This window comes from Tachypleus tridentatus, chromosome 10 (genome assembly GCF_004210375.1).
Source record: "Tachypleus tridentatus isolate NWPU-2018 chromosome 10, ASM421037v1, whole genome shotgun sequence".
Taxonomy (NCBI): Eukaryota; Metazoa; Arthropoda; class Merostomata; order Xiphosura; family Limulidae; genus Tachypleus; species Tachypleus tridentatus.
In genome coordinates this window covers 78,492,419-78,519,834 of record NC_134834.1, presented here as the reverse complement: position 1 = coordinate 78,519,834, position 27,416 = coordinate 78,492,419, and the positions used below count along the sequence as shown (strand labels likewise).

Sequence of the window (27,416 nt, the reverse complement as noted above, 5' to 3'; positions counted from 1 at the left end):
TCCCACACTCTTTAGCAAGCTCCCTGACAGTCAGACGTCGATTTGCCCGCACCAGGGTGTTGATTTTGTCGACGTCAGTTGACGTGGAAGGACGTCCACGACGCTCATCATCTTCAATAGACTGTCGACCATCCTTAAAACGTTCATGCCACTTGAAACATGCCGTACGCTTCATAGCAACATCACCGTAAGCCGTGTTAAGCATAGCAAAAGTTTCAGTCGCAGATTTTCCAAGTTTAACACAAAATGTCACAGCAAGTCGTTGCTCCTACAGGTCATTCATTCTGAAATCCGCCAAACGAAAAACTCGCACTTCACTTAAAACCGCGTAGCTAATACACAAATGAAGATATCTGCAATCGGGAAATGGCGACGTAATCAGTTGATCTGTGCAAACCTAGCGACACCAAGCGGATTCCCCTGGAACCAACTGGAGCCGCGCAATTCAAATAGTCCGCGTATTTTTTGAACAGCCCTCGTATTATTATACAGGTATAAATAAGCAATATTTTTACTTAAAATGCTTCATAATACGTAATTTTTGGAGGTCTGTAATGGATTAATTTAATTTACAGTATTTCTTATGGGAAAAATTGATTCGGTTTTCGAACAGCCTTCTGGAACGGATTATGTTCGAGAACCGAGGTTCCACTGTATTTTAAAGTACATAGTTTATGCTTTGGCCAGATTCAAAAGCAGAGTAATTATTAAGCAAGAAATACTTCTATGACTGACAAATCCATAACCACGCTTACATATATTAATAGCATAAATCCAAGTGTTGGATATCTTTGTTGTTTGAAAAGTTAGAAAATGTTTATTTATCACATGTACTTATAATTGTCAAACGTAAATACAATATCTTTATTGTTTGAGATATCTTTGTGGATTATTATTCTGTTTCGTTGTAAATAATACATATGTTTCCAGTAAACAAGTTTATCAGCAGGCTTACTTTCTAACAACATCACATAAGAGTACAAAAAAGTACAATAAATTTCGTAATAGAGTAGAAACAAGGAAATCGTATTGATATTATATTTGTTGCATAAGATAGTTCATATTAAATTAACACTAGGCCAAAGGATATTAATTAGGCTTCGTCTATTATATGGCAGCGAACACAATTTGAAGAGATGAGATGGCTGTGATACTCTAATACAAAGTGATCATTGAAATAAATGGTATAATAAAAATAAATAAAGAAACGAGAATAGGATAGCAAGATGAATTTGCCATAGAAATCAACAAAATTAGTAAAGTGATTTAAGATATTTTCCAGTTCAAAGTAGAGTTCATTTTCGCCTAAACCATATTTAAGCGTGAAGTGATCATAAGGATAAAACGCAAGAATGATATATCACAATGCCCCTGGCGGTTCAGCAATCAGCCTGCAGGCTTATAATGTTAAATATTGTGATTCATTATCTGCGAAACGCAGATCATAGACAGCCTGTTGTGTAGCTTTGTACTTAAGATCAAAAGCATACCAAATATAACTTGAACATAGATTAGGAAAGATCAATAAATTGATTTGTGAGTGAAATCTTAGACTTCACTCTGATCAACAAACTCGTATGTTGTCATAATTTATTAAAGCGCTTGAAGGAAAAATGTTTCATACCCTTAGGAATAATCAATTATTTACTGATTTACAAGAATCTAACGCTATAACTTTACAACCTTACTGTACCAAACGTAAGTTTTTTAAATTTTATGGATAATTTTTCAATGCTTCATCACAAGACCCAAACATTTTTCATTTTAAAGATGTTACGTAGCAAATAAGGACATTGTTTGAAACCTGATTATCGTGTTTTATTTGTTTTTAATTTTGCTTAGACATGACAAATGGCCTGGCATGGCCAAGCCCGTAAGGCGTGCGACTCGTAATCCGACGGTCGCGGGTTCGCGCCCGCGTCGCGCTGAACATTCTCGCCCTCCCAGCTGTGGGGGGTGTATAATGTGACGGTCAATCCCACTATCCGTTGGTAAAAGAGTAGCCCAAGAGTTGGCGGTGGGTGGTGATGACTAGCTGCCTTCCCTCTAGTCTTACACTGCTAAATTAGGGACGGCTAGCGCAGATAGCCCTCGAGTAGCTTTGTGTGAAATTCAAAAACAAAAAAGACATGACAAATATAACATTTTCTTGTGAATATATTCTATTAACATCCAACTTTTGTTACAGAATACAAAATCTGAGAGAGATAAGAAAATATTCAAAGACCAATTTCAAAATGGGAGACTGGAGCGCCAAAGGAATAAGCAACTTTCTAAACTGAGTAAGATGTATTCATGCATTCAAACCACGTATTGACCGCAATTCAATCCCTTTTAAGTATTACACACATAGATATGCATATAACATACATCCTAACGTTGGTATAGGCAACCTTGTTCCATTTCATTTATGGTAAGGTCGTATGCTGATAATGAAGGTTAGCTACGTTATATTATAACGATACTGAATGTGCAAATCAGCAAGTCACGTAGTAACCATAGCTGATAAATATTCATGGTGGTTAGATGTGTATCAGAACTACGTTTCAACATTTGGGTATGGTATGAAATATTCCTTTCCGAAACAAAATATTCATACACTCAGATAATAAAGATGTGTTCAGACTGGAATTTTAAAATTTCCAAAATGGTAATTTTCTTGTTTTTAATGACATTGGAAAACACAATAATATGAATCATGTTAGAGACTCGGATTATCCAGAAAGAGGTCATATCGTGTCCTGGCCATGGTAAGCAAAGTGTAACGTCTTGTAGTAGGTGATCCGGGCCGGATTAAGGGCAACTGATGCCCTACGGGTAGCCCAACAATGATGCCCCACTCGGCTCCTCCACTTCTTAACTGACAAGACATTAAGTCTCAATAAGTGCTGAAATTGAAATAAAAGTTTGAAAATTTATAACCCTTCTTCAGTTTTCTTCCAGAACAGACCCTACAATTCTATTAAATAAAACCTTTTTCATTTTATGTATTTAACAGATTAGGTATAGATCAAAATCAATCAATGACTGAGGCCTTTTGTTTAGAAATGATGAGGGAAATCACTTCTTTATTAATGATAATTAAAAAAATTAATTTTACTCTATATTTGTTTTCACCCTGAGTTAACAATTCACACCTCGATGATAAAAATGTTCATTTGATGTTAATAAAAATGAAAAATTTACTCAAAATCCTTATATTAAAAAATTCTCACTTTGATGTTAACAATTTCTCACTTTGAACTTAAAACCCTGTAAGCAACTTATTTACCTATACCTTAATATTTATTTAAATTAAAAAAGGTTTCTTCTAGATTTTTTAATTGTGAAGTCCTTGATCAAGTCCTGAAAAACTAATTCGGCGTAACAAATGTGCTTTTATATTCAGCAGAGACAAGACATCCAACATGTCTTGTCGCATTATTGTTCTGTTGGGATTTTTAATGTGCTTGAGTTGAGAAAATGAACGCTCAGCTGTGCAATCTGTGACCATTAATGTTAAAAATATATGCAATGCAATGTCTACGTTTGGAAACGCACACTCACTTTTCTCATCTGAAATTATTTTATAAAGTTCAGCATAACTGAATTTGGATTTTACAGTTTTTGTTGCACTGAACTTATGGCGCACGTATGAGTGAAACCGATGAAGCTCAGCAGAAAGATTAGTGTTCAAGTCCTCTGGGTAAGCATAAGTTAGCTTTTGGGAACACTGAGAGTACCTTTCAGTTTCAGCAGATGAAATGACGTCATTTAGCATATCACTTAGGAAAGGAAATCTGTTTGCTATTTCTTTGTACACCTCTCCTCTTCTTCTCATCTGGGTTTCTAGTTTGTCAACAATTGTGTAGAAGGTGGTGATACGAAATTTATCTCTAGCATTCAGATCTACTTCTTGTCCATCTCCATCATTGAGTATCTTCTTTTTGACCCGTTTGCGAGTTTGAGATGCATTGTAATCAACATCTGGTAGTATTTCCTTTGCAACTGCTTCAAATCTTTCAAAGTCATCCATTAAAGTGCGTAGCTGGTCACTAATGACCCGTACAGATCTGCACATGTTTTTAAGTTCACATGCTCGTTTTGCAGAACTTGACTTGCTTTGTGAAACTTTTGCAAAATCTCATCCACATGATCAACATAAAAACAAATTTTAGCTCTTGCATCTTATTTGTAATATTGTCTGCTTCTCTTCTAGTGTCTCCCTTTTGTGACTGGTCTTCAACTAAACATTCTAAAGCTTCCAAAATCTTAAAGAAAGACTTCAAAATTGCTGTTGTTGCCATAGCATGTGCCTCCAATCTGGTATCAGAGAAGGATTTTAACACACTTTCATTTTCAAGACAAGCTTTAAGAATTTTCCACTGGCTGGTTGAGGCTGGAGAAAATGTGTATGGAGAAAAGGAATTGCAAAGAAAAATTAACTGCCACTCGACAGCAGTTAACAGCACTTCGTTCTACCAAACATAGTGAATGGGCTACACAGGGCACATATATGGCAAACTTATTTTCTTCTAAAATCTTTCGCTGCATCTCCTTATAATGCCCAGACATGTTAACAGTATTGTCGTAAGACTGACCTCAACATTTTGAAAAATTAAGTTTGCAAACTTCACGAAAGTACTGTAATACCTGATTTGTCATTTCCTAAACGGTATGGCTTTTTAGTTCCAGAAAGATTAAAAGCGTTCAATAGGCTGTACATCTTTTAAATATTGAAGTACAACACTTAACTGATCTGTATGTGATAGATCTTGTGTCAAGTCAACTGACAAGCTAAAATAACCAGAATAATTTACTTCATCAACAATGAATGCGTGGAACATCCGAGCCATTGGTTCAATGAGTCCTTCACAAGTGGCCTTGGACAAGTAAGAAGGATTTCCTTTTTCAGAATTTTCGTATTTCGAAATGTGCCCTTCTAGAAATGGATCAACCTGACTTATGAGCTCAAGCAGCCCTAAAAAATTCCCATTTTGCAGTGAACTAAACTGTTCCTCGAAAGGCCAGGCCATATTCAGCTAACGTACGAATAACAGCTATTACACGCTCCATGACATGTTCCCAGTAAATGTACTCTTCTTTAATTTGTTCTTCCAACTCTTGTCGCAAGGCTAAACCTTGTCTGCGAGTTAAGTATGTTAACATAGAGTCTCGGTGAGTTGTGCTTCTTTCATGATGATTAAATACAATAGTATTTCACCAGTCACTAAATCCTTCTCTTCCAACAAAACGCGAGGAAAATTTAGGGGTAAAAAGTTTATAAGCAAAGCAGTAAACTGACCCTGTTGATGGGGAATACAATAAACACTCTCGCTTGTATTGCTCACCATTGGCTTTTTCCCCAAAGAAAAGTTTTTGCGAACAATATTTCTTTGACTTGCCACTATTGAATGTCCGGCAAAATTTGCCAAACAGCCCATTGTGGTGTTGACTCTCAGTGAGTCCATAAACAATCCAATAAGCCACATCATCAGCAGAGAAATCGAGCCACAACCCTGGATCTTTTGCTTCAGTTTCTTCATCTTTGTAGACTGAAGCATTTTATCATAGTCCAGTAGATATTCATTTTCAGCAATTATTTCAACTTCAGACTGTCTTGTAAAACAACTTGCATCAGCATTAACACAAGAGATATCAGGAAAATTTACAGACAAAGTGAGATCAGTTGTGAGACTTGTGCCAGTTGCGCCAGCCTGTGACACCTCAACGTCATCATGATGTTCATACCTTGAAGTGGACAAAGTGGTATTTGTAAGTGTGAAGCTTGGTTCAACTTCAATCTTGTTAGAGTCTAATGCAGTACAAGTGACTTCTGATGGCGGAGATGGGTTTTGATTTCGAAAATCATGTTGTGTAAATTGAGTGAAAAAAATTAGTCAGCTTTCTATCCTTGGCCACTAAATCCAAATCCTTTTGTTGGTTATTATTTACTAGTTTTCTCTTTTGTGCACCACTTAACTGAACTCGTTTCATCTAGCAGTCTGAAAAAACACAGAAACAAAAATAAAATAAAAAACACAAAAGAATATGGATCATATATAGTTATAATGATTAGAAAAGCACTGAAATTCATAAAGAAAACCTTTGGTAAGACAGCTAAACATACTAATCTTTAGGTCTTACATTTAGACAAAGATTGTTAGAAAGTTATCCTAGGACTTAGTTCCATCAGCACATGAACATGAATTCATAAATACCTTTATTGATTTGCTGCAATCTAATTGGTTGAAAACCATCTGAGAATTACTTTTCAGCCATTGCAAAAGTTTCATTAAGGTTATTGCTATGGTAGCCGTATGCAAGAAGCAATGTCAGTGGTGATATGCAAATCCATTGTGAGCCAGAAAGTGTTCCAAAACAATTTGTGATCAACAACACACACTGCAGTAGCCTATATACACAGTGATCATTCTGTACTGGTACATATGCATAACATATAATAAATTTTAAACTGTACTGCACATTGAACTACTAAATACTGGGTTAAGCCTAGGCTAGAATACCCTAATCTTAATCAAACATCTGAAAAACGAATTGTAATCTGAACTTTGAGCTCTGTTTAGACCTAGGGACTTGAGATGAGCCAACAAACTGCCACTTGACAGCAGTTAACAGCACTTCGTTCTACCAAACTTAGTGAATGGGCTACACAGACAAAATAGGCATATGTCTGAAACTTTATCTGCATGCCTGGATGCGAAGATAAATTCAAAACGACGGCCTTAAATTGGGAATAGTCCACTTCATTATTTCAGACTACAGTGGCGTTCCCAGTGTACTTACACTAAAGTAGTTACAGTATTTAGGCCTAACGTTATTCTCACTCAATTCTCAGATAACAACACTAACGTTAGGCCTAATACCAATACATTGCAACCAAGGCCACTAACGTTAAGCCTAGTAGTCAGTACTAACCTTGCTCACATGAACTTAGTTCAATTCATGCACATTTTCAGACAATCCTAAATTGATTTTGTTGATTTGTCGGTTCTTTACAGTTTCTTTGTATGACCACGATGTCATAGTACTGTACTAGTACTAGTAGTATAGTGTGTACATAACAACGTTAAGAATCATGTTGTCATGCACGTCGAAGTCTTACGTAGTTCGCCTTTGGACTGCTCCGAACAGTTAATTGTTTTCCCAGCTTTTCAGAAATGTAAAAGGATACATATTGATCTGAATTCATAGTCGCAACACCTAAAAATTTGTTGTCGTTGTCTCTGTGTTTCTGTCTCGGATTGTTCGTTCGTCTCATTAAAAATTTCACCAGAGGGCCGGGCAGGGTCGGGGCATTATGACGTCAGGATAGGATCAAGAAAGAAGTAAAGAGAATATAACTGTGATCTGCAGTTTGAGGTCTAAAAATGGCATATTTGACAAAATCTTGTTGGCTATTTATGAACGGGAATAAAAACAAGGGTGCCTGGTATTAAATCAGATTAAGACCAGGCACCCTTGTAGTTATCCCCAAAGTAAATCTCAGCTTCAAATCTGTTTATATTATTATATAATCACAAGGGAATACATGCATGCCCAAATACTCTTATAGGTTACATGTAATCTATGAACGGTGGCATTCCTTTCTAAATTTTTTCTTGGTATGATAAATTTTAAAACATGTACTCAGAAAGGAGTTTTTGTTGTTTTTTTACAGCAAGTTTGAAGAAAAAAATTATGGCTCAAAAAAGCTTCAGTGAGAAACACACTTATAAACATATTACAAAACACACTTAATTTATGCAATACTAACGCAAATAAAACTAAAACATACGAGATAATAACACAAATATAACGTAGGAAAACAGAAGCCGAAAAAAAGACTAGTCACGTCTCTGTACACATCTGTCACCATTTCGTTTGACTTGTGTTTCTATGGTATTATACTCTTATTTTTCTGTAGATGTGACTGAATAAAGCAGTAAAAGGTAAAACAAAACAGTTCCACTGCCGATAATTTCTTATAAATAGCCACGATAGAAGGGATGATTGAGAAAAATATTTTGTTTTCAAGGTCAGACATCATAACACACGATCATCTTTTACCTGGAACTTTATCAACATTTTGTACTGTTCTTTACAGTAATATTTCGCAAATCAATGACTGTTTACTTCAGATATATGGTTAGTAGTTTCTCGAAACTTCAGTCACTCACGAGCCAAAGAAAACGTTTTTTTAATAATGCAGAGTAAAGTCGAACACGGCAAATAAGGACAATTACAAAAAAAATCGACTAAAGTTGAGTGTGGCATTGAAAGAGTTAAGGGTATGACAGCTGAGGGAAAATCTGTGTGGTGTTTCCCTTCCCTTGGTACCCTAAGCTTAATGGTTATTCCATGGCTGTAAGTGATAATGCACAAATACAAATATTAGTGGCAAAAGCAGTCAACGTTTACAAGACAACAATGTTTTACATAATCAAGAAGCTGCGTTTGTAAAAGTGATACAAGCGACGTGTACATAGTTTGCTTTCATGACATATTTTTAACGTTGAATGAAACAGGTATTTATGTTATTCCATACGGATACATACTCATCGGTCTCCAGACACAGCACCAATACATTTCTGTATGATGAGACGGATACTGAGAAACTGTACTTCTCTTGTATTAAATGGTTGATAGAAAGCAAGCACGGAACAGTGGTACGTTTCTCGCATGACAGTCTTACGAAGAAACGTTTTTCAGGAAAAACTACACTGAAAGGCTATTGTCGAGATGCATAGTTATAAGATTGAACATGTAAATACTTGGTGACATGGACTTCTGTATTATACGTTGGCTGATCTGAGATACGCTGCTATAAAACTGGCACTGCACTCACGTGGTTAGAGGTTTAGAAATAAATATTAAACCTAAATTATTAAAAAGGATGTAAAAATGCCAGGAATCACAGTTTTTATGGATAAACGCAAATAAAAATAAATAAAGGAAAAACATAGTGAAATTGTAGGACGTATTAGCATGAATATAAGCACAAATTTTGCGAAATACTCTGAAGCATATTTTGTTAAGTCTCAGTTTACTGTTCTAGTTAATTTAGGAGATATAGTTTTAAAATATATATACGTTGTAGTTCAGGAGTTGTTCGAATTAAATAAAATTTCATAAATTATTAAAATAAATACAAAAGTATGAGTGTGTGTGTGTGTTATAGCTAAGCCTCATGTAGCTCTCTACTGTGTACTCTGAGAATTGAACCATGGATTTTAGCATTGCAAGTTCGTAGGTTTACTGCTGTCCCACGGGGGAACATAAATATAAAAACAACTTAGAATCGAGTTACTCTACACGGAGTGAGCCGAAAAAAAGGGGAGGATTACTTATGTAACCTAAACTGTAGTTGTTTTTTACACATTTCTCATAATTTATGCATTTTGGATTCTAAGTTAAAGGAGAATAAAAAATATATGCTCAAATCTAATTTTTGTCTGCCATGTGTCTCTTCTCAAGCAGCTTATTCTCAAATATTAGAACTTCTCTGTTGGTCTGAACAACGAGAGATAAAAGGTTTTGTTTCTTGATTTTAAGTAAACTTTTCATTTCAATCAAACGGAATAACGGAGAGTACAGGAAAATAAAATACATGTAATATTAAAGTTATTTTAAAGATTACCTTATTCCAGTCTCTTAAAAGGACTAGTGGCAAAACAGCAGAAAGTTGCGCCCTCAAGTGACTGAACCTCGGCCATGCCGGGCCAGTACTATAGGAGAAATGAACTAATTTATTATCATCCAGTTGTCTAGACTTGATATTATTGTTTACCACATTTATCCCCAAAACCCTACAACTTATAGCTATTTTATTCACTACTTTCTTAAGAAAGATCCTAATTCCTGTTAAACACATTATTAATTTATAATCCATGTGTTATTACGATGGGATCGTTGCTTATCTCTTCACATTTCTCTTTTCTGAACTTGGTTACTCTAACGTGTGAAAACTACATTCGACATTCCTCTTATATTCGCCTTCTTCACTCTTCGTTATTTCTTATACCATGAGATACTCCTGTTTGATCATTTTTTTTGTCATACCTAACAATTGCGTGCACAATCAACAATTACCTAAGTTCTCTGATGGCTGGAGAGAGGACGTTAGAACAAAAAGTATTCTAATCAAATTTTTGAGACCAACTGTGTATTCGCACAACGTTCAATTTCAGAAGATGATTATGTTATTTCTCCTTAGCCTACCACAAATTTTAAATAAAAATACAAAAAAGTAAAACTGTTTCTGAATTTATTTAATGTTATTAGATTTTCATCATCACGCTGAGAAAATATATTAAAGTCACGATATAATCGATTTCTATGTTTTATTCAAACTTTATCACAGTACGATAATTAACTGACACCAGTATTTTTATTTTTGTTGTTTTACGATATTATTATAATGTAATTTAAGTGGAAAAGTAAAAAGAATAATAACTAAAGAGGCCAACATTCCCGGACGAGTGCAATGTGTCTCTGCCACGCAATCCCAACATGGACAATTTTGATGCAATGTGTCTCTGCCACGCAATCCCAACATGGACAATTTTGATGCAATGTGTCTCTGCTACGCAATCCCAACATGGACAATTTTGATGCAATGTGTCTCTGCCACGCAATCCCAACGTGAACAACTTTGATGCAATGTGTCTCTGCCACGCAATCCCAACGTGGACAACTTTGATGCAATGTGTCTCTGCCACGCAATCCCAACGTGGACAATTTTGACACAAGAAAAATCATGACAAACACATAGAAATAAAAATAGCCTATTGCTTCAAATGTGCAAGAATGTATCTTTGTATCAAATCCCATGCAAGTTGGTTGAGATACAAATGAATAGCTCCCGATAACTCCAAATTATGCTTTGATCGCAGAAATAATGTTCAAACGATAAAAACATTCTAAACCCTCTATATGTCTGTTTGGGACCTGTAAAATATATACAAAATTTCCTTAAATTGTCCAAATTAAATTATGCCTTTTATAACATATTGACCCCATATAATTACTGAAAAAAGGCAAAGCTAACATTTTTGTTTTTCAATGTGTATTGCCTATAAAAAAAGTATCTTTGTATCAAATTACATGCAAATTTGTCGAAACAAGGCTACCTTATTGACCGAAAGTCGTAAAATTATGGATTTATTTAACTTTTGCCCCCCAAATGACCAAAAATGTACATATCGACATTTTGGTAGCCATATATCATGGGATCTGTAAAATGTATCTTTGTACCAAATACCAAGTAAATTATTCAAAATACAGCGGAGTATTGATGACTAGTTGCCTTCCCTGTAGTCTTACACTGCTAAATTATGGACGACTAGCGCAGATAGCCCTCGTGTAGCTTTGCGCGAAATTCAAAACAAATAAATCAACACATAAAATGAATTCACAAGAACTGAAATTGTGTTTTGAATATTAGATTTTTATCCTAGGCTATGGCATTATTCAGGACAAAGGCATTGTAAAACTAAGTACCAAGAAGTTAAGTAAAGAAAAATTAAATTGCCTTGTAATGAAACTTCTTTTTAGCTAGTGGTGATGTAAAGAAAGCTGAATACATGACAAATAATGTTACAAACATATTTAAATGAGTAATATAAGAGCACGTAATCCTTACCATATTTAAGTGAATCACATAAGAGCGTGTAAGTCTATATTAAGATAGTAAAAATATTAACAATAGGCTTAACTACAATTTTCAGCTGATATTAATTTTGTTTTAAAGTTTATTTACTTGTTGTTTCAACCTACTTATAAAATTAAGTGAAGTTTTAAATGATATATAAGGTTTTAAGAGCAATTTATTTAATAACTATATTTTTAATTTTTATTTCGTTCTATCAGTTCACAAGGCTAATCCAGACGACACTCCTCAGGTACGGAACGACACTACAGGGACTTTTCAAAGCAACACTTTGAGTAAAGTTTCCGAACACTTCCAGTATCCAGATGAATTCGGTGAAAGTTACTCTGACGAGGTTGTTTACCAATATACTAAACATGATGTTTCAAATTCTAGTTCATCATTCTGTACAAAATATTGCTGTGCGTGTTTTAGGAACTTAAAACATTGAGAAGTACACGGGGAAAATTATAAGATAGTCAAAAACTTTTACACTGTAAACACTGAAGTGTGCAATGCTAATATATTGGATAATCCTAAAAGGCAGAAAACAAAAGCGACATTTAATGACAGCAACATTGGCGAAGAAATTTACGAAATCAAAGAGGGTTTTGACAAACAAAACGTCAAATGTAAGTTAGTGGATAGTGGAAAAAATATGAGCGGTAAGGAAGTCACAGGTGATCCAAACGTTTACACAACTATGTCTTTAGTTTCAATTGAGTCAAATAACAATCTAAAGTACTACAACACATTTTCTGAAGACAAGATTAGCCTTAGTGTTAAATCGTGGGGAAAAAATGGATGATTCAGGTTTGTGTAAAAAAACTAATTTTGATACTTCAATCTGAAAAAACGAAACAAAATCTCCATATAAAGTTTCTGAAATATCTTTGAAGGAAGAAAGTGATATAATGGTTTCTCAAGGTTTTGGAGATTATGATGTAGATAAACAAATGTCTTCTGAAACAACGTCCATAAGTAGTGATGGCAGTGAGACTGATGGTTCAGATATTACAGACGTTAGTAGTGAAGAATTCCTCTGTTTAGAATATTCTCAAAACCGAGAACGTGATCTTACATGTTCTGAAATTTGAGTGATAATAATACACTTGAAGCTATACCTAGGAAGACAAGCAATCAAGTTTCAACGAATTGCACTGACAAAAGTTCTCTTGTAAAATCCTATTGCTTCTGTTGCTCGAAACGTGATGGAAATGAAATAAGAGATTATGAAACGTACTGTGAGAAAAATTGTTTTTCGTGTTAAAAAGACTGTAGTCAAGGCCGATATACAGAATACATTTGTAACAGTACAACAAATCAAAACAGCAACGTGAGTGATAGCAAGACAGCTTCATCAGACAAGTCATATTCAGTGAAAAACGTTAAGGATTGTTATAAGACGAGAAAAAGAAAATTAATAAACAAAGAAAATATTATAGACTGTTATAATAAAAAACACACGTTCCATAACAGGAACCACAATAAAAAATATTACGATTAGATCTTCCACTTTGTGTTCAAAAACAAACTCGGGATGATACTGTTCGAGAATTATTTCCTTCACACCAATGGAATGGTAGTCAAAACCCTACCGTTGTTGATTTCACTTGTCAAATGAACAGTCTTAAACTTAGGGCAACAGAAAAATTCAAACTGTGGCTTAGTGGGAAACCATATCAAGATGCCAGTGATACATATAATTTAGTTTATAGTGTAAAAAGTCAACCAGAGCTATCATCTAAAAATATTTATTCCAAAAGACAGAAGGAATGCTGTCATAGGAAACAAAAAATTGTCGAACAAAATCTTATTATTGGCTCTTCTTTTAAGCATTTCGAGGCTTTAATAGAAACTAATTCTATGTATTTTGTCACTGAAAAGGCGATAAAAAAGTTTTATAATCGGGTAAAGAAAAGCTTAATGTTGTGGAAGATGTCTTCATGTTCTCTACCAGAAGTATGTCGCCCTGCCATCCGCCTAATCACAAACATGGAATCTAGCCTGGAAAGTTTTGGAAAATCAAGTGTGTTGATCGAATTTATTTTCAGTTTATTTGTTATGAACTTAACTGTAGATAAAATGTATATATTCAAAATAATCTTAAGTAATTATCAATTTGGCTTTGTGTTAGTAATATGTAGTCTTTGATTTCTATCCCCAGGAGTTTTGTTCTCAGACCTTCTAGGCCTATTACTACCTGTTATCTTAGAGATTATCTCCTCGTACCCTACGAAATCATTGAAAGGAATTATGGGTATGTTAATTCGTTTATTATGTAGTGGTGTTTTAATTTAAAAGTCATTTAGTAAAAAAGTAATGCAAGTTTATTAGTTTAATCAAGTTTGGCAGTATACAGGATAATGGAAACAAAGTGTTTCAGATTTTCATGTATTAATTTTATGTAAGCCTGTCCTCCCAAATTCTAATTTTAAGATAAAGATTGTATTTATACTTGAAGTTTAAAAACATATTTCAGTTTCCTGGATTCCTTGGGGAAATGCCTATTTTTTTGGAGCTTGAAAATAGATCTACAAGAAGATGGACAGAACCTTGGTCTACAAGTCTAAGTGTAGCCAGAGAAATCCTCAGACGTTTTCTAAACTACTTTAATACGACAGACGACCAAACTCAGGAAGAGTTGAGCTGTAAAATAACATTCATTTCATTTTCCTTGTATAATGCACTGTTGTGGCTATGTCAGCAGATGACTTGGTCAACCTCTAAGTCTCCAGCCTCCTGTACACCAGATTACTCAAATCACGTAGTAAACCCTTCTGATTGTTCTGGACATACAGTTAAAAATATGTGTACCAGGTTCGCTGAGCTCAGAAGTCTTCGTAAGATCTTACCAAATTTTGATAAGATTGACTTTACCACAAACTTGTTGAACATTTGTTTATTAGTTTCATACACTACAGCAGTTCTGACAGTTTACGAACATTTTCAAGTAAGTGAATATGTTTGTATTATACGTAACTTTTGCAGCTTCTATGTATTTTCACTTTAAAACTTATTAAAACAATTGGAGTAAATTTCTAACATGCTTTGGAAACATATGTGAATACAATCCTAAAATTCGAAATGTTATTAGACGTGTGCATATTTTGTGTTATATTGTCAAAATGTGTGCTACTTTGACGTAGTTTGCACATGCTAACTGTTCAGAAAATACTATACCTCATTTTAGCTTCATATATGATCACCTGCTAATTCCTTAATTAGTTATCTTTATTTTTTTATTATTGTGTCAGTACAACTGTATGATAACGTTACTTACTAATAGTGAATGGAAGGCAGCTCAGACTTTCAGTATTCAAACGCAGGAAGCTAAAACATAAGCACGTAGAAAAGTGATATGTCATTGTAGATAGATCGTTGAGGCATTACCAGACAATTATAGTGTGTTCTAGACAGATTGGACAAAGTCGTGAAAGGTTAAGTAGGGGACGGCTAGCGCAGATAGCCCTCGAGTAGCTTTGCGCGAAATTCAAAAACAAAACAAAAAATTAAACATTATAGAGATGAACTGTAAATGTGTAAAACATTAGTTTCATTATATGTGTTTCAGATAAATTTAAGGCATAAAAAATATGGCAGTCTAGTAGTAGTTTAATATGATACTACCAATTGTTCATCTTAAACAAATACGATATTCTAGCAACTGGAAAAAAGGTTATACTTGTGAGTTTTAACATTTGTTTTTAATTTAGACAATCAGGTAAAAAAAAAGCGAAACTGTAAATTTTGCATGTTTTTCTCAACCTTCTTAAAGAACTGACATGTATGACTAGACTCTGTTTAGTTCAGTAAAATTAAAACTGGAAAAGCCAAAATTAACGATTGCTCCTAGCTTTTCATGTATGACTAGGCTCTGTTTAGTTTAGTAAAATTAACGCCAAAATGGCTCCTAGCTTTTAAGGATTATCAATACCACCTTTCATCGAGAAAGTGGTTTCAAGTTTAGTTCACACACACATAGTTCATTTTCACACTTTTTGAGTACAAAAGAAGGATAAGAATATTGAGGGATAAAAGTAAGTTGGATATACCCTTATGTCCTTATGTTTTTACAAATGGTCATTGTGATAGAAATATGGGTCATATTTCCTCATATTTCGAGGCTTTTACATGGTTTTTACTGTTCGGCTCCAACGAACATCTGAATTAATCTTTATGATGTCACTTTCTTGCTTATCCAGAAGAGTTTATTTATTGAAACTTACGTTTCCTTGCTTAAGTTAAACTAACTTATGACGTTTGAATTTGAAAAGTCTGTAAGGAATATTAAATAGAAATATGTTTTTGATTGATACCAGTTTTGTTCCATACTAATTTACAAGTAACAACTATATTGAGATGTAATTCGCATGCATAAATTAATGTTGAGATAAAAGTTAGTTCGAATGTCCCTTGCATGGAGTGAGGAAGAAATTTCATGATGTGAAGACTTGTTGAGAGATGTGTTTGTATCTCTGTAATTCACTACATCATACTGTTATAATTTATTTGTCTTCCCCCCAAAAAAAATTGTAAAGGTTCATGTTTAAGAATTTAATATAATCACAGAACAAGATTTATGTTTAGGATTTACACGTAGTATTACATAATAGAGGAATAATCATATTATAGTTTCTGTTGTGTGGTTTCTAATTACTAAATATTTCATAGGAATTTTAAAAAAACAACAAATTATATTTGTAAATAACTTTGACTCATATATGTGCCTCTTACGTTCAATCCTCTGTTTCATTTTCTATTTTTTCCAAAATCTTTTCTTCGTAAATTTTGTACAGGTGTTCAGTCTAACACTTCGGTTGTCCTCAAACTTACAACTCGAACTTGTCATCCGAAGTCAGTTTATGACAGCTGCCACTCAGTTATAAGTAATGCTAATTGACGAAGACAATTAATAATTTAAAACTTTTGGTTGTTCGAAATTTTGTATTTTTAAAGATTTTAGAGTAAAGTCAGATTCCTTAAAATATTTATTACATGAAAAGCTTTTAGAATGAATATTGGGCTAATTATCAACTCGTAACTATACAATCGGAAATTAAACTTGCAAACTATATTTATTAGGTCATTCATTTTTAGTCAGTCATTTGTATTTTTAACACATTTATAAAAGAACTACTATTAGACATAAATCAATATTATTTTCATCCAATTTTGTAACTGTCAAAGATAAATCACAAGTGTTTAAGTCAGTCTCTCGTAAAAGCTGAAAGTTCATTACCAAACACGTTAATTATCTACAGATATATAAATACATTGTAACAAAATACTTTACACTTATTAAATACCTGGACAATTTCCACGTGCAGTGATATATTTCAAAAGGTAGCTATTATTTATTTCCATTCAAAGAAATACTAAACAGGAAAATCACACAATACTGACAACGAGTATTTAAAAATCTCAAATCAAAGCTAACGATATTTAGACTAGCAACAGTAACAGTCTTGCCAACAAAAAAAAATTCGACGATACTTGAATGGTTTTAGTTATATATTTTTTAATAACTTATTCGTATGAATATGTTAGTAAATTATAAAAAAATATCTACCATACCTATGATAAAAATTACCTTTACTACATATGGTGATTGGTTTGAATTTCGCACAAATATACACGAGGGCTATTTGCGTTAGCTGTCCGTAATTTAGCAGTGTAAGACTAAAGAGAAAATAGCTAGTCATCACCACCCATTGCTAATTCTTGAACTACTCTTTTATCAAAGAATAGCGGGATTGGCCGTCATATTATAAAGCCCTCACGGCTGAAAGACAAGCACATTTAGTGCGACGGGGATTCGAACCCGCCACTCTCAGATTACGAGTTGAAGGTCTTAACCAACTGACCGTGCCGCACCTGTAGGTGTTAGATCATAGAGGAAGATACTTCCTATCATCATTAATTAACTTAAAACATGTTATTAAACACTAACAGATATAACCATTCGTTCGATTCATTTCTTTTATCCGACTAAAAATATATTATTATTATTATTTACTTGCAACCCTCGAAGTCATCATGCTTAACAGAAAATGATTTTCTTCAGTGGTGTTTCGTGATTTAATCAAGTTTAGATATATTGATAACATTATGAATTTTGAAACTAAACATAAATGAATAAAGGCATCTTCACTGAAGTTCACATATTATTAGGAGTTATTATGTCAAAAATATCTGTCTAAATTAAAGTTGTCTTTCATAACTTTTCTAGTAAATAAAGCAACTCTGAAATGTTTCTAAAATACTTTAAATATTCTTACAAATACTCTAAAAATATAATTTGAAATATTCTCTTAGAACTCTGCATGTGGACATCACAGAGAGAGAATGTTATAAATTACTTATTGTTTGTTTTTTTAATTTTGCGCAAAGCTACACAAGGACTATCTGCGTAAGCTGTCCCTAATTTTGCAGTGTACGACGAGAGGGAAGGCAGCTAGTCATGACCATCCACTCTTTCACCAACAAATAATGGGATTAACCGTAACGTTATAACGCCCCCACAGTTGAAAGGGCGAGCAAGTTTGGTACAACAGGGATTCGACCCCTCGACCCGAAGATTACGAGTCGAGCGCCTTAACTACCTGACCATGCCGGGCTTGAACCAGTGTATTTGAATCTTCATTCATTCAAAACATTTAAGTTATTTTTACCTAGATACAATTTGATAACTTCGCAAAATATTTTTATAAAAATTTTGGTGTTTTTTTTCGCACCGTACGAAAGTCCTAAAAAGACCATAGTATATATAATTAAGAGACAGAGTTAAGACAGGTTAGATCAAATAGATCGATCCGAATCTGCATGTTTATTATTAAAATCGATTGTGATAGATATATGTCTATAAAAAAGTGTGTGAAAGTGTTCTGGTAATCTAAATGTTAATATGCTACAGTATTTGATACAATATACATTACATTCTCATTCATTTTTCTTTACATATTCGTCTTCGAATATTCAAATTTTGAATTACAAGTGTCACACGAAGGAAAATGCTTTCAACACGATGAATTTACATATGTTCATTCAGCATACGAATTTGTTTTTTTGTAATTATTGTGTTTTTTCACCGTTCAAGCAGAAGTAAATATACTGCTAATGAATGTCAAATATTAGATAAATCTCATTGTGTTCAAGTTTTAGCTCATTGATACAAATATTACAGGTTACTATTTAGATTGATTCTTCGCATATTTCCGTGAAAATAAAAACTTGATTAAAAGAAAAAAATCTCGTTGGTAATATATGTTAACATTAGAATAAAATAAAAACTATCTTTAGGCTTGCCGTATATACCTAACATTTTCAGTTAATTTATTGAAAGTACTTTGGATGAGTTCCAAGACACTAGTTGGTTGACGGGGTCGACACCCGGCATGACCAAGTGGTTAAGTCACTCGAGTCCTAATCTGAAAGTCGCGGGTTTGAATCCCAGTCACACCCAACATACTCGCCCTTTCATCTGTAGGGGCGCTATAATGTGACGGTTAATCCCAATATTCATTGGTAAAAGAGTAGTCCAAGAGTTAACGGTGGGTGGTGATGACTAACTGCCATACATCTAGTCTGATACTGCTAAATTAGGGACAGATAGCGCTCGTGTAGCTTTGCACGAAATTCAAAAACAAACAAAGTGAGTGGAACACACGCGTGAAATAATATAAATATATTTTCTTTTTCATCAAACCTAAGGTTTATTGAGCACGGGGAATAAAGTAAAAATCCTTGGTGAGTTATTTCTAATAGTATAAACTATTACTCATACGAAACAAAACAAGCGTAGCTAACTTCGTTTATAGTTGTGGCCTAAATATACAAAATATAAGAGGCCATACGATACAGGTTAAGAATAGCCGCGCCCACGTTAAAGTATTCATGTTATATACAGAAAAAGCATTACGGACTTTTGACATTTATAAAAATCATGCCAAGTCGGCAAAAACTTGGCGCTCAGAAAGTGGTACTATTTTTACATCTCTTCTTTTCCAGACGAACTAATGAGTCAACGTCTGTTAAGTTATTTGGCTTCCATTCCTGAGCTTCGACTGTTATTTTTCTGCAAAGAAAGGTTGGGCCGCAAAACGTCACTCTGAAGATTTCACAATGTCTTACATTACTAAGTATTAGTATTGTTTTTTATATAATTTCTTGTGAGTTTTCTGAAGTCATTCTTGTCTTTGCTTTGCGTAATCTTTTTACACTATGTTTTCAATATATAGTCTGAGGCACTATTGGGAAACACCAAGATATTTTGGGCATGCGAATTATCTTGAATGCGCATGCGTTAGTGGAACCGTCCTTAGACCGGTAGGTGAGTGTATTGCATCACAAACCCAGTAATTCAAAGCTCAAAAGTCGTGTCTGGTGTATAGTACATAGTTCAACGAGCCACCAGGTGTCTATACAGGCAAGAGAAATATCTAGAAAACTTCAACAAAAAGCTGCGTCTCCTTAAACAACCAAGATGTACGACCACTTCCGGCTGAATGAAACAGAATCTCTTAATGTTCCTGACAAAGAACGATCCAAAAGTCCATCGTCAGTAGAGTCCTTGAGCTCCACTACAGATATGATTGCTCCTATAACACATTTCGCTAAGCATCAACAACAAACGGTAATCTATGACTTCAGTATTTTTGACATTTTATTTATTGTAGTCAATTCAAAAGTTTTAAATATATTTAACTTTTGTAATCTTTTGAGTAACGAATATTTGAGGAGGTAACAAATAGAGTAGATGAGCTTGTAGCGGTCCTAAAGGTTGGTAGATTTTTTTAGATTCGATTTTTTAGTTCAAAACAGAAAGTATCCAATCGTAAGATCACTATTACGCAATTATTTAACTCCAGAGCGTAAAACGACAAGTATATTGACATAATTAGTAATATTTCTTGTTCTCTCAATGTAATGCACTGAGCTCCCTCTGGAGGTAAACGAGAACAAAAAGCAGCAACAAAGGCTTACAGAGGAGTTGTTGAGTCAACAGAGAGCGAATAAAAATGTTGGTAAAGACTTGAGGATTTAGAAGAGGATGGTAAGATAAGACTGATGTAAGGTGTCGTAGTCGTTTCAGGTAGAAGACTAAACAAATACACTACCGTGAAATAATCTTATGTTTGAAGAGTTAGCTTTTACCTCAGGCTTAGAACAAAAGACAAACTTAGAAATTTGTTATGTAACCTCTCAAGCGAAGAAAAAACCAGTAACTGAACAGAAAAAAAATGTTATTTAAGATAGCAAAGGGTAATAAGAAGGCACAATAGAAGGTTACAACGCAGATAATAGTGGATAAAAGCATCAGATTATGGCCAAACACCACAATATAAAGTGACCAAATAAAGCTTAGTAGATTACTATCATCTTCTATATTTCAATAATTGTGTGTTTGTTGCTTTTAATTTCGCGCAAAGCTACTCGAGGGCTATCTGTGCTAGCCGTCCCTAATTTAGCAGTGTAAGACTAGAGGGAAGGCAGCTAGTCATCACCACCCACCGCTAACTTTTGGGCTATTTTTTTACCAACGAATAGTGGGATCGACCATCACATTATAACGCCCCCACGGCTGTAAGGGCGAGCATGTTTGGCGCGACGAGGATCTTGCAATCAAGAAAATTGAGGTATAACATTATTATATTCCTGCATTTAATGTCGTAAGTTTTGTTTCTTAGTTAATAAGCACAACTCTACACAATGGACTGTCTTTGAAGTGCCCACCACGGATACCTAAATCAAATAATAGCGTTATAGGTCTTTAAACTTATCGCTGAGCCAATAGCGGGTTCGATATCATAAAACAAGTCAATATGTGAATAGTGCGAAATCATTACACTAGGTGGCACCACTATAAGTAAAAGTTGTGTTAAGTTCTGCATTTAGTGCAATCTTTAATCAAAGTTTTCGACTTGTAATTATGTAATGAAACTTAACAATTGTATTGATTGCTCTGCATATCTTCATTGACGCAAAATGTTTTATATATGTAGCTTTTAAAATCGACTACAAAATTTGATTAAGATAAGACGTTTAGAAAGGAATATCACGTTGTATTGTCAAACAAAATGATTGTGCTGTTAGGCCAGTTGCGTAGTCTATTTAAAACAAGGCTAGCCAAAGTGTTAGCTCGTCATACTACGAAGGGGATTAAAAGCGAGCTTTTAGCACTGTAACCTATCAGTGAATATAGTAATTTATATTATTCTTAAATGTTACCAGAAATTAGGAATTGTGGGTTTTCATTTCTGTTGAACTTCACAGCTATAGTTCGAACTTGTTTTTATCCAAAATTGTTTAATAAAGCCTCTAAAACAAATTACCATGAAACCAAATGTATTCCACGTATTTTGTAGTTGATATGACGCACTGCTCCTACAATACGTTAACTTCATTTTAAATAAAGCGCTTAAATATATGGCCGAAAATAAAAATACTATTCTCCAAAATTGTTACTGCCGAAACAATTAAGTTTTAATTATTTTTCTTGTGCGTGCAATGAATAAATTAGCCAATTAAGAATCTTAATTAACTCTTTTGTAAATTAAAACTATCGCTTAGAAGGGTTAAACTTTAGTTTGTTCTCTAATTTTAGTTGAAAACATTTATAACTAATTCGTGATGTCGAGAAAACCCACTTGTAGGGAAATATATATGTAAAAACGGCTCGTTTGGGTTGAGAAAATATTTTACGTGGAGGAACGAACAGCGTCGAAGAAGGTCGAAACGTTGCTCACTCCTCTACGCAAAGTATTTTTTCTCAACCCAAAAGAGCAGTTTTTACATATATATAACTAATTCGCTTAATATGGATGTAGGTTAATTTTATAATTAGCTTGTGATATGTTACAGCTAGCCTTCCGATAAACATAAGAAAAAGAGAGCAACACGTCGAAACTTGGGGAATTCGTGAACAGCGTTTTGTTTTAGCAAAGCCCTATTGGGCTCTTTGCTGACCCCATCAAGGTGAATCGAGCCCCTGATTTTAGGGTTGTAAATCCGTAGACTTACCGCTGTACTAGCTTTGGGGCGTTTTATGTGAAGAGTTCTAAGAATCTAATCCTAAATTAATCGAATGTTAAATAGAGTTGTAACATTGATAAAGAATTATAGAAGGAAAAAAAAACATGGAAAAGTAAAAATGTTTCGAAAGTTTTATTGAAGGTGAAACTAGAAACAATATTGGAAGTTTACGTGATACTTTAGCAGTGTAGCCACTACATGGCTAAGTTGTGCAGTGTAACTCATGTACTTCAGATTGTGCTCTCAGGATCGGTACACCAGTCACTGTTCTGTAATCTCCATATCCGTTATTGTCATAGAAGCAATGTACAAAGAAGACTGAAATATTATAGAGGCGATAGACCCTACACATATAAATGTCCAAAGTACTCAGTAGGCAGTTTTACATTTAAAGATGATTGCCACTCTCTTTAATTTGTTTCTATACCCAACAAGCCTATAAACAACGCTAAGATACCAAATCAGAAAATCCATCACATTTTTCATTTTTATACTTCATGTTTCAGTTGAAATAATTCTACATCTACTTTATCACTAAAGTTAGTTTAAACATAAGTCCACTTTATGAGTTTCTGAGCAGTGTAGATGTCATTGCTTAGTAGTAATAAGTAATAACAATTAAAAACAATTATAATTCTAGTGTAACCTATTGAAATAACTTTATTTTATAGAAACCTGGTGTTACTTTAAAGAACTTAAGAGTAAGGTGAAGCAAGAATCATCAGCCAATAATAGGTGAGCTTTAGATGACTGTAACATGTAGAATGTTCAACGCTTTGTACACTGTACAATTGTTGTCTTTAGGGAGCCAATCCTTATATCATACACGAAGTGAAAGCGTATAAAACATCAGTACACATAATATTAAACTTTATGACATATTCATAGAAAACACTAAATTTTACTCACAGGAAAAAACACAACATTACCAAACAAGTAATAGAAAGCATTTTGTAAGTGTAAAATGATGTAGGTGTGGTAGTGACAAAAAGAATACAAACAACAATATATGAATGATACATAGATCGTCCCTACATGAGTCTTAAATACTACACTTTAATGTTGTTACAGTGTAAAATGCATACTTAACTTTAATATTACTTCAGTTGGAAGTTATACATTCCTGAATGTTGGTATGAAATTTGTCATAATATCACGGTTATGTCAGAATTGGTATCAATGCAGTATAACTAAGAGACCGGCCAAGTGTGTCAAGGCGTGCGACTCGTAATCTGAGGGTCACGACTTCGCATCCCCGTCGCGCCAAAGATTTTTGCCCTTTCAACCGTGGGGGCGTTATAATGTAACGGTCAATCCCACTATTCGTTGGTAAAAGAGTAGCCCAAGAGTTGGCGGTGGGTAGTTATGACTAGCTGCCTTCCCTCTAGTCTTACAATACTAAATTAGGGACGGCTAGCACAGATAGCCCTCGAGTAGCTTGGTGCGAAATTAAAAACAAACAAACAAACTAAGAGCCTACGACTACGAGAAGAAAAACTAATTGAAATGAAACATATTCTGATTATTACAGACTTTCGCTACGAGGTCATTCAATTGTATTTGTATATTTTATAATAAAAATTAGATTTTCATGTTGAAAGGGATAATCTTTATATAGCTACATTATCCCTATATTCTAGTTTGCATTATTTATGGCACAGTAATCTCTACATAATTTTACATTTACTAATGTTCTTATTATTTGAATACAATAACATCAATAATTATATGTCTGGATATATTTTATATCGTAATTTGTTTTCGAAACCCAAACCAACTACTTTCATTTCAAAGAACACCAGTTAGCTAATATTCCATCTCAGAAAAAAAAATATCTAAGCTTTATAAAATATAAGGAGATTAAATAATATGTATTTGATTTCGGAGTATCGCATATAGCTTTAAAGATATAAATTATATAGTTGTAGGGGTTTTTAATATAATTTTGTCATTTACTATACTTAACGTACATACAATACTGACATTATAGCCAATAAAAATTATAATAAACTATCACGTGCATTTTTCAAACAGTGAAATGTCCTTATTTAATACAAGTTACAGATTTTACAGTAAGGAAATTTATGTTTTAGAACTTTTGTACTTGAAAATAATCACACCATTGATCAAAACTTCGTACCTGTAATAAAAAATAATCTTCCTTAATGTAAAAGCTGTAAATTGTAATAAAATAATGTTTACTTAATAAGCAAACCATAAGTGAAATTATCAGGCGAAATGTGTTGCATAAATGTACTGGTCATTAGTCGTGATAAAGTGTTTCTTCCTTCTCGACATATGGAGCTTAGTCTGACGAAAAACTTTGAAAAGGCTTTAAATAAAGAAGAATCCAGATTAAAGAATCTGAAGCTTATATAATAAAGGTTATATAATCTAATAAAGAATAATCCAAATTAAATAATCTGAAGGTTACATAATCTAATAAAGAAGAATCCAGATTAAACAATCTGAATGTTATGTTTCTCCAAATTTGTGATACTAAATCGAAAGAAACATTTGATAAATCACAAATTCGGGAAGTTTTGAAGGATCCAGTTTGATGAAGAACTGGCTGATCATAAAGTTGCTTCAAGGTTACAAAATCATGGGAAGAAGAATGTCTCTGAAAATGTAATTTTTTTTCAGTCTCACCTGGACTATTTTCTTGCCAATATGAGAGTTGTTAGTGATGAATATAGGGAAAGTTTTTACAGGAATATTTCTGTAATGGGAAATCGGTACCAGAACTGGTTAAACACAGGAATAATGGGAGATAACTACTGGTTTCTACAAGAAATTCTAAAACTGAGTACAAAGAATCCACCCATTTGTTTTCACAAGAACCTTTAACTATTGCTGGTTGTAATAATGTGGATTTTTGACACCAAATTATTTTCTTCCAGCTTGATTTTGATAAAACGAACTGTTTGCCAAAGATTGATTTGCTTGTAATTTGGTTTCACTACAATCATAATAGCCCTACCGCGTGACTTGCTTCGCAGTTAGAACTAAATGTTTAGTCTTTGTGAATCTAGACACGGTAGAAAACTTTCAGTTAAATGTCTAAATTCGGGTTTGTAAATGCAATAAACTTCACTATATCTTTATAGGAGACAGAAAAATAGAAAATTTATAATCAATGTAATCATTCAATGTAAAAGTCTTTGATGAAGCTTCAAGGATTCATCAGTAACTTATTTGTTTTACACAGAAAATATTCTTGTTTTCGGAAGATGTCAACTCCCAAGTGAGCAACAACGATCTAGAAATATAACTGATCATGCTACTCTTTGAACTAATGATCTGAAGTAAACTTTCGTATAATAAAGATATAGTTTCAGACTAATATAAAGGTTAAAGTCTCTCCAATGAAGTTTTAAAAAATTCCAAAAATGTCTTTACATAACTGATATACTCAGATACTTGTTTATTATCTAAAAACATTATGTTGATTCTTATAACATAATTTTTTTTTTTTATGTGGCAAACGTTTTACTGAGAAAGCATTTGAAGCCATACATGCCAGCTATAAAATACACCTGAGGTATAGTAGAAACAGTGGGATAATATTTGGTTATATTTTAGTTACTTGTGATTGGCTATCATTATTTTTTAAAATAATTCTATGTTCCTGTACTTAGAGCTCCTTTAACCTAGTGTTATTCACTAATGTAACACTGAATGGTAAAATACTGTAATATATTTTATGTCAAAATATCGATTCACGTCGTTACTACCCACTGAGTGATATAAATTTTACGATGGATATAATCCCATTCTGGATCATAATCCATCTTTCCTGACTGCATTACTACTCGTACTAAGTTTAAACGACTGAACCCAAGTAAACTGCAAAACGTACTTAAACCCCAGTTGAAGTACATGAAAATCTTTCGCTGAAATGTGATACACAATCATGTCTGTTTCTCGTCATCAGCTGGTTTCTACTGGGGGTCAGCTAGAGCTTCTCTGAAAGAAGATTAATGAACATATATGGTTGTTAACAAACACGTTTTAATTTTTTGTGAGATCTCTGTTTTAATACATAGGCGTTTAGCATAGCAAAATTAATTTTAAGTATTTCTTTCCTTGTGCGGATTAACTTGTTGACATTTCATTATACAGCAAACACTTTTATTACATCGGAGCAACTTAAATTTACTCACAGTTTTCTTAAGAGGTACTATTTCATGATAACATTTCTGTTTAGTAACTGTAAATTCAGGATTTTATGAAGCGGAAAATAATGTAAGATACTTCTCTCACATCGAGTACCTTTTATTGTATGGTTTCATTTTGGATATATGAAGAAAAATGTCATATTTGTTTGGATAAAAATCAATAGACAAAGTACGGTTGTAAAGACCAAACAATAAGTATTTTAAAGAATTAAAAACAACAATGATTACGTACAGGAGCCACAACTAAAAAAGACAGGTTAATTTCAACTGAATTTTAAATCAGTTGTGTAAATACTTCTACGTCACTAATAACTGTTCTGCACTTCATTTTATCTGATTCAGTACAGAGAGATGTAAAATCAGCTACCTTTTAACATACCGCAATCTTTATTTCCATTAGTAGCACTTTCACATCAGTACATCTACACGAAATTTGCAATTATTCAAACGTAGGAGGTTACTGTTTAAATCAACTGATTCTTTATAATAAGGAAATCTCACATTCTAAGTAACAGATACACAATTTAGTTGACACACTTGTTTATTCATCACAATGACTAGGTGTAAGAAAT

The 27,416-nt window shown here is 33.5% G+C and overlaps 1 protein-coding gene and 1 long non-coding RNA gene across 3 annotated transcripts in view; one reads left to right on the top strand and one right to left on the bottom strand.

Annotated features, from left to right (window-relative positions):
* Nucleotides 1-1,993: 1,993 nt before the first annotated feature.
* LOC143229655 (uncharacterized) overlaps nt 1,994-27,416 on the bottom strand; it is a 73,591-nt gene continuing 48,168 nt past the window's right edge. Inside the window, exon 4 of one of the 2 annotated variants that reach the window (XR_013015981.1) lies at nt 1,994-2,888. This is a non-coding gene — a long non-coding RNA (uncharacterized LOC143229655). Of the gene's footprint in view, nt 2,889-26,036; nt 26,633-27,416 lie in introns of those variants that run through there. The other variant, XR_013015982.1, reaches the window with a different exon arrangement.
* Nucleotides 19,983-27,416, top strand: part of LOC143229654 (solute carrier family 2, facilitated glucose transporter member 1-like) — a 53,773-nt gene continuing 46,339 nt past the window's right edge. The window contains exon 1 of the mRNA XM_076462264.1: nt 19,983-20,264. Within this exon, the coding sequence (XP_076318379.1) occupies nt 20,115-20,264 (150 nt within the window). The 5' untranslated portion in view covers nt 19,983-20,114. The remainder of the gene's footprint in view (nt 20,265-27,416) is intronic.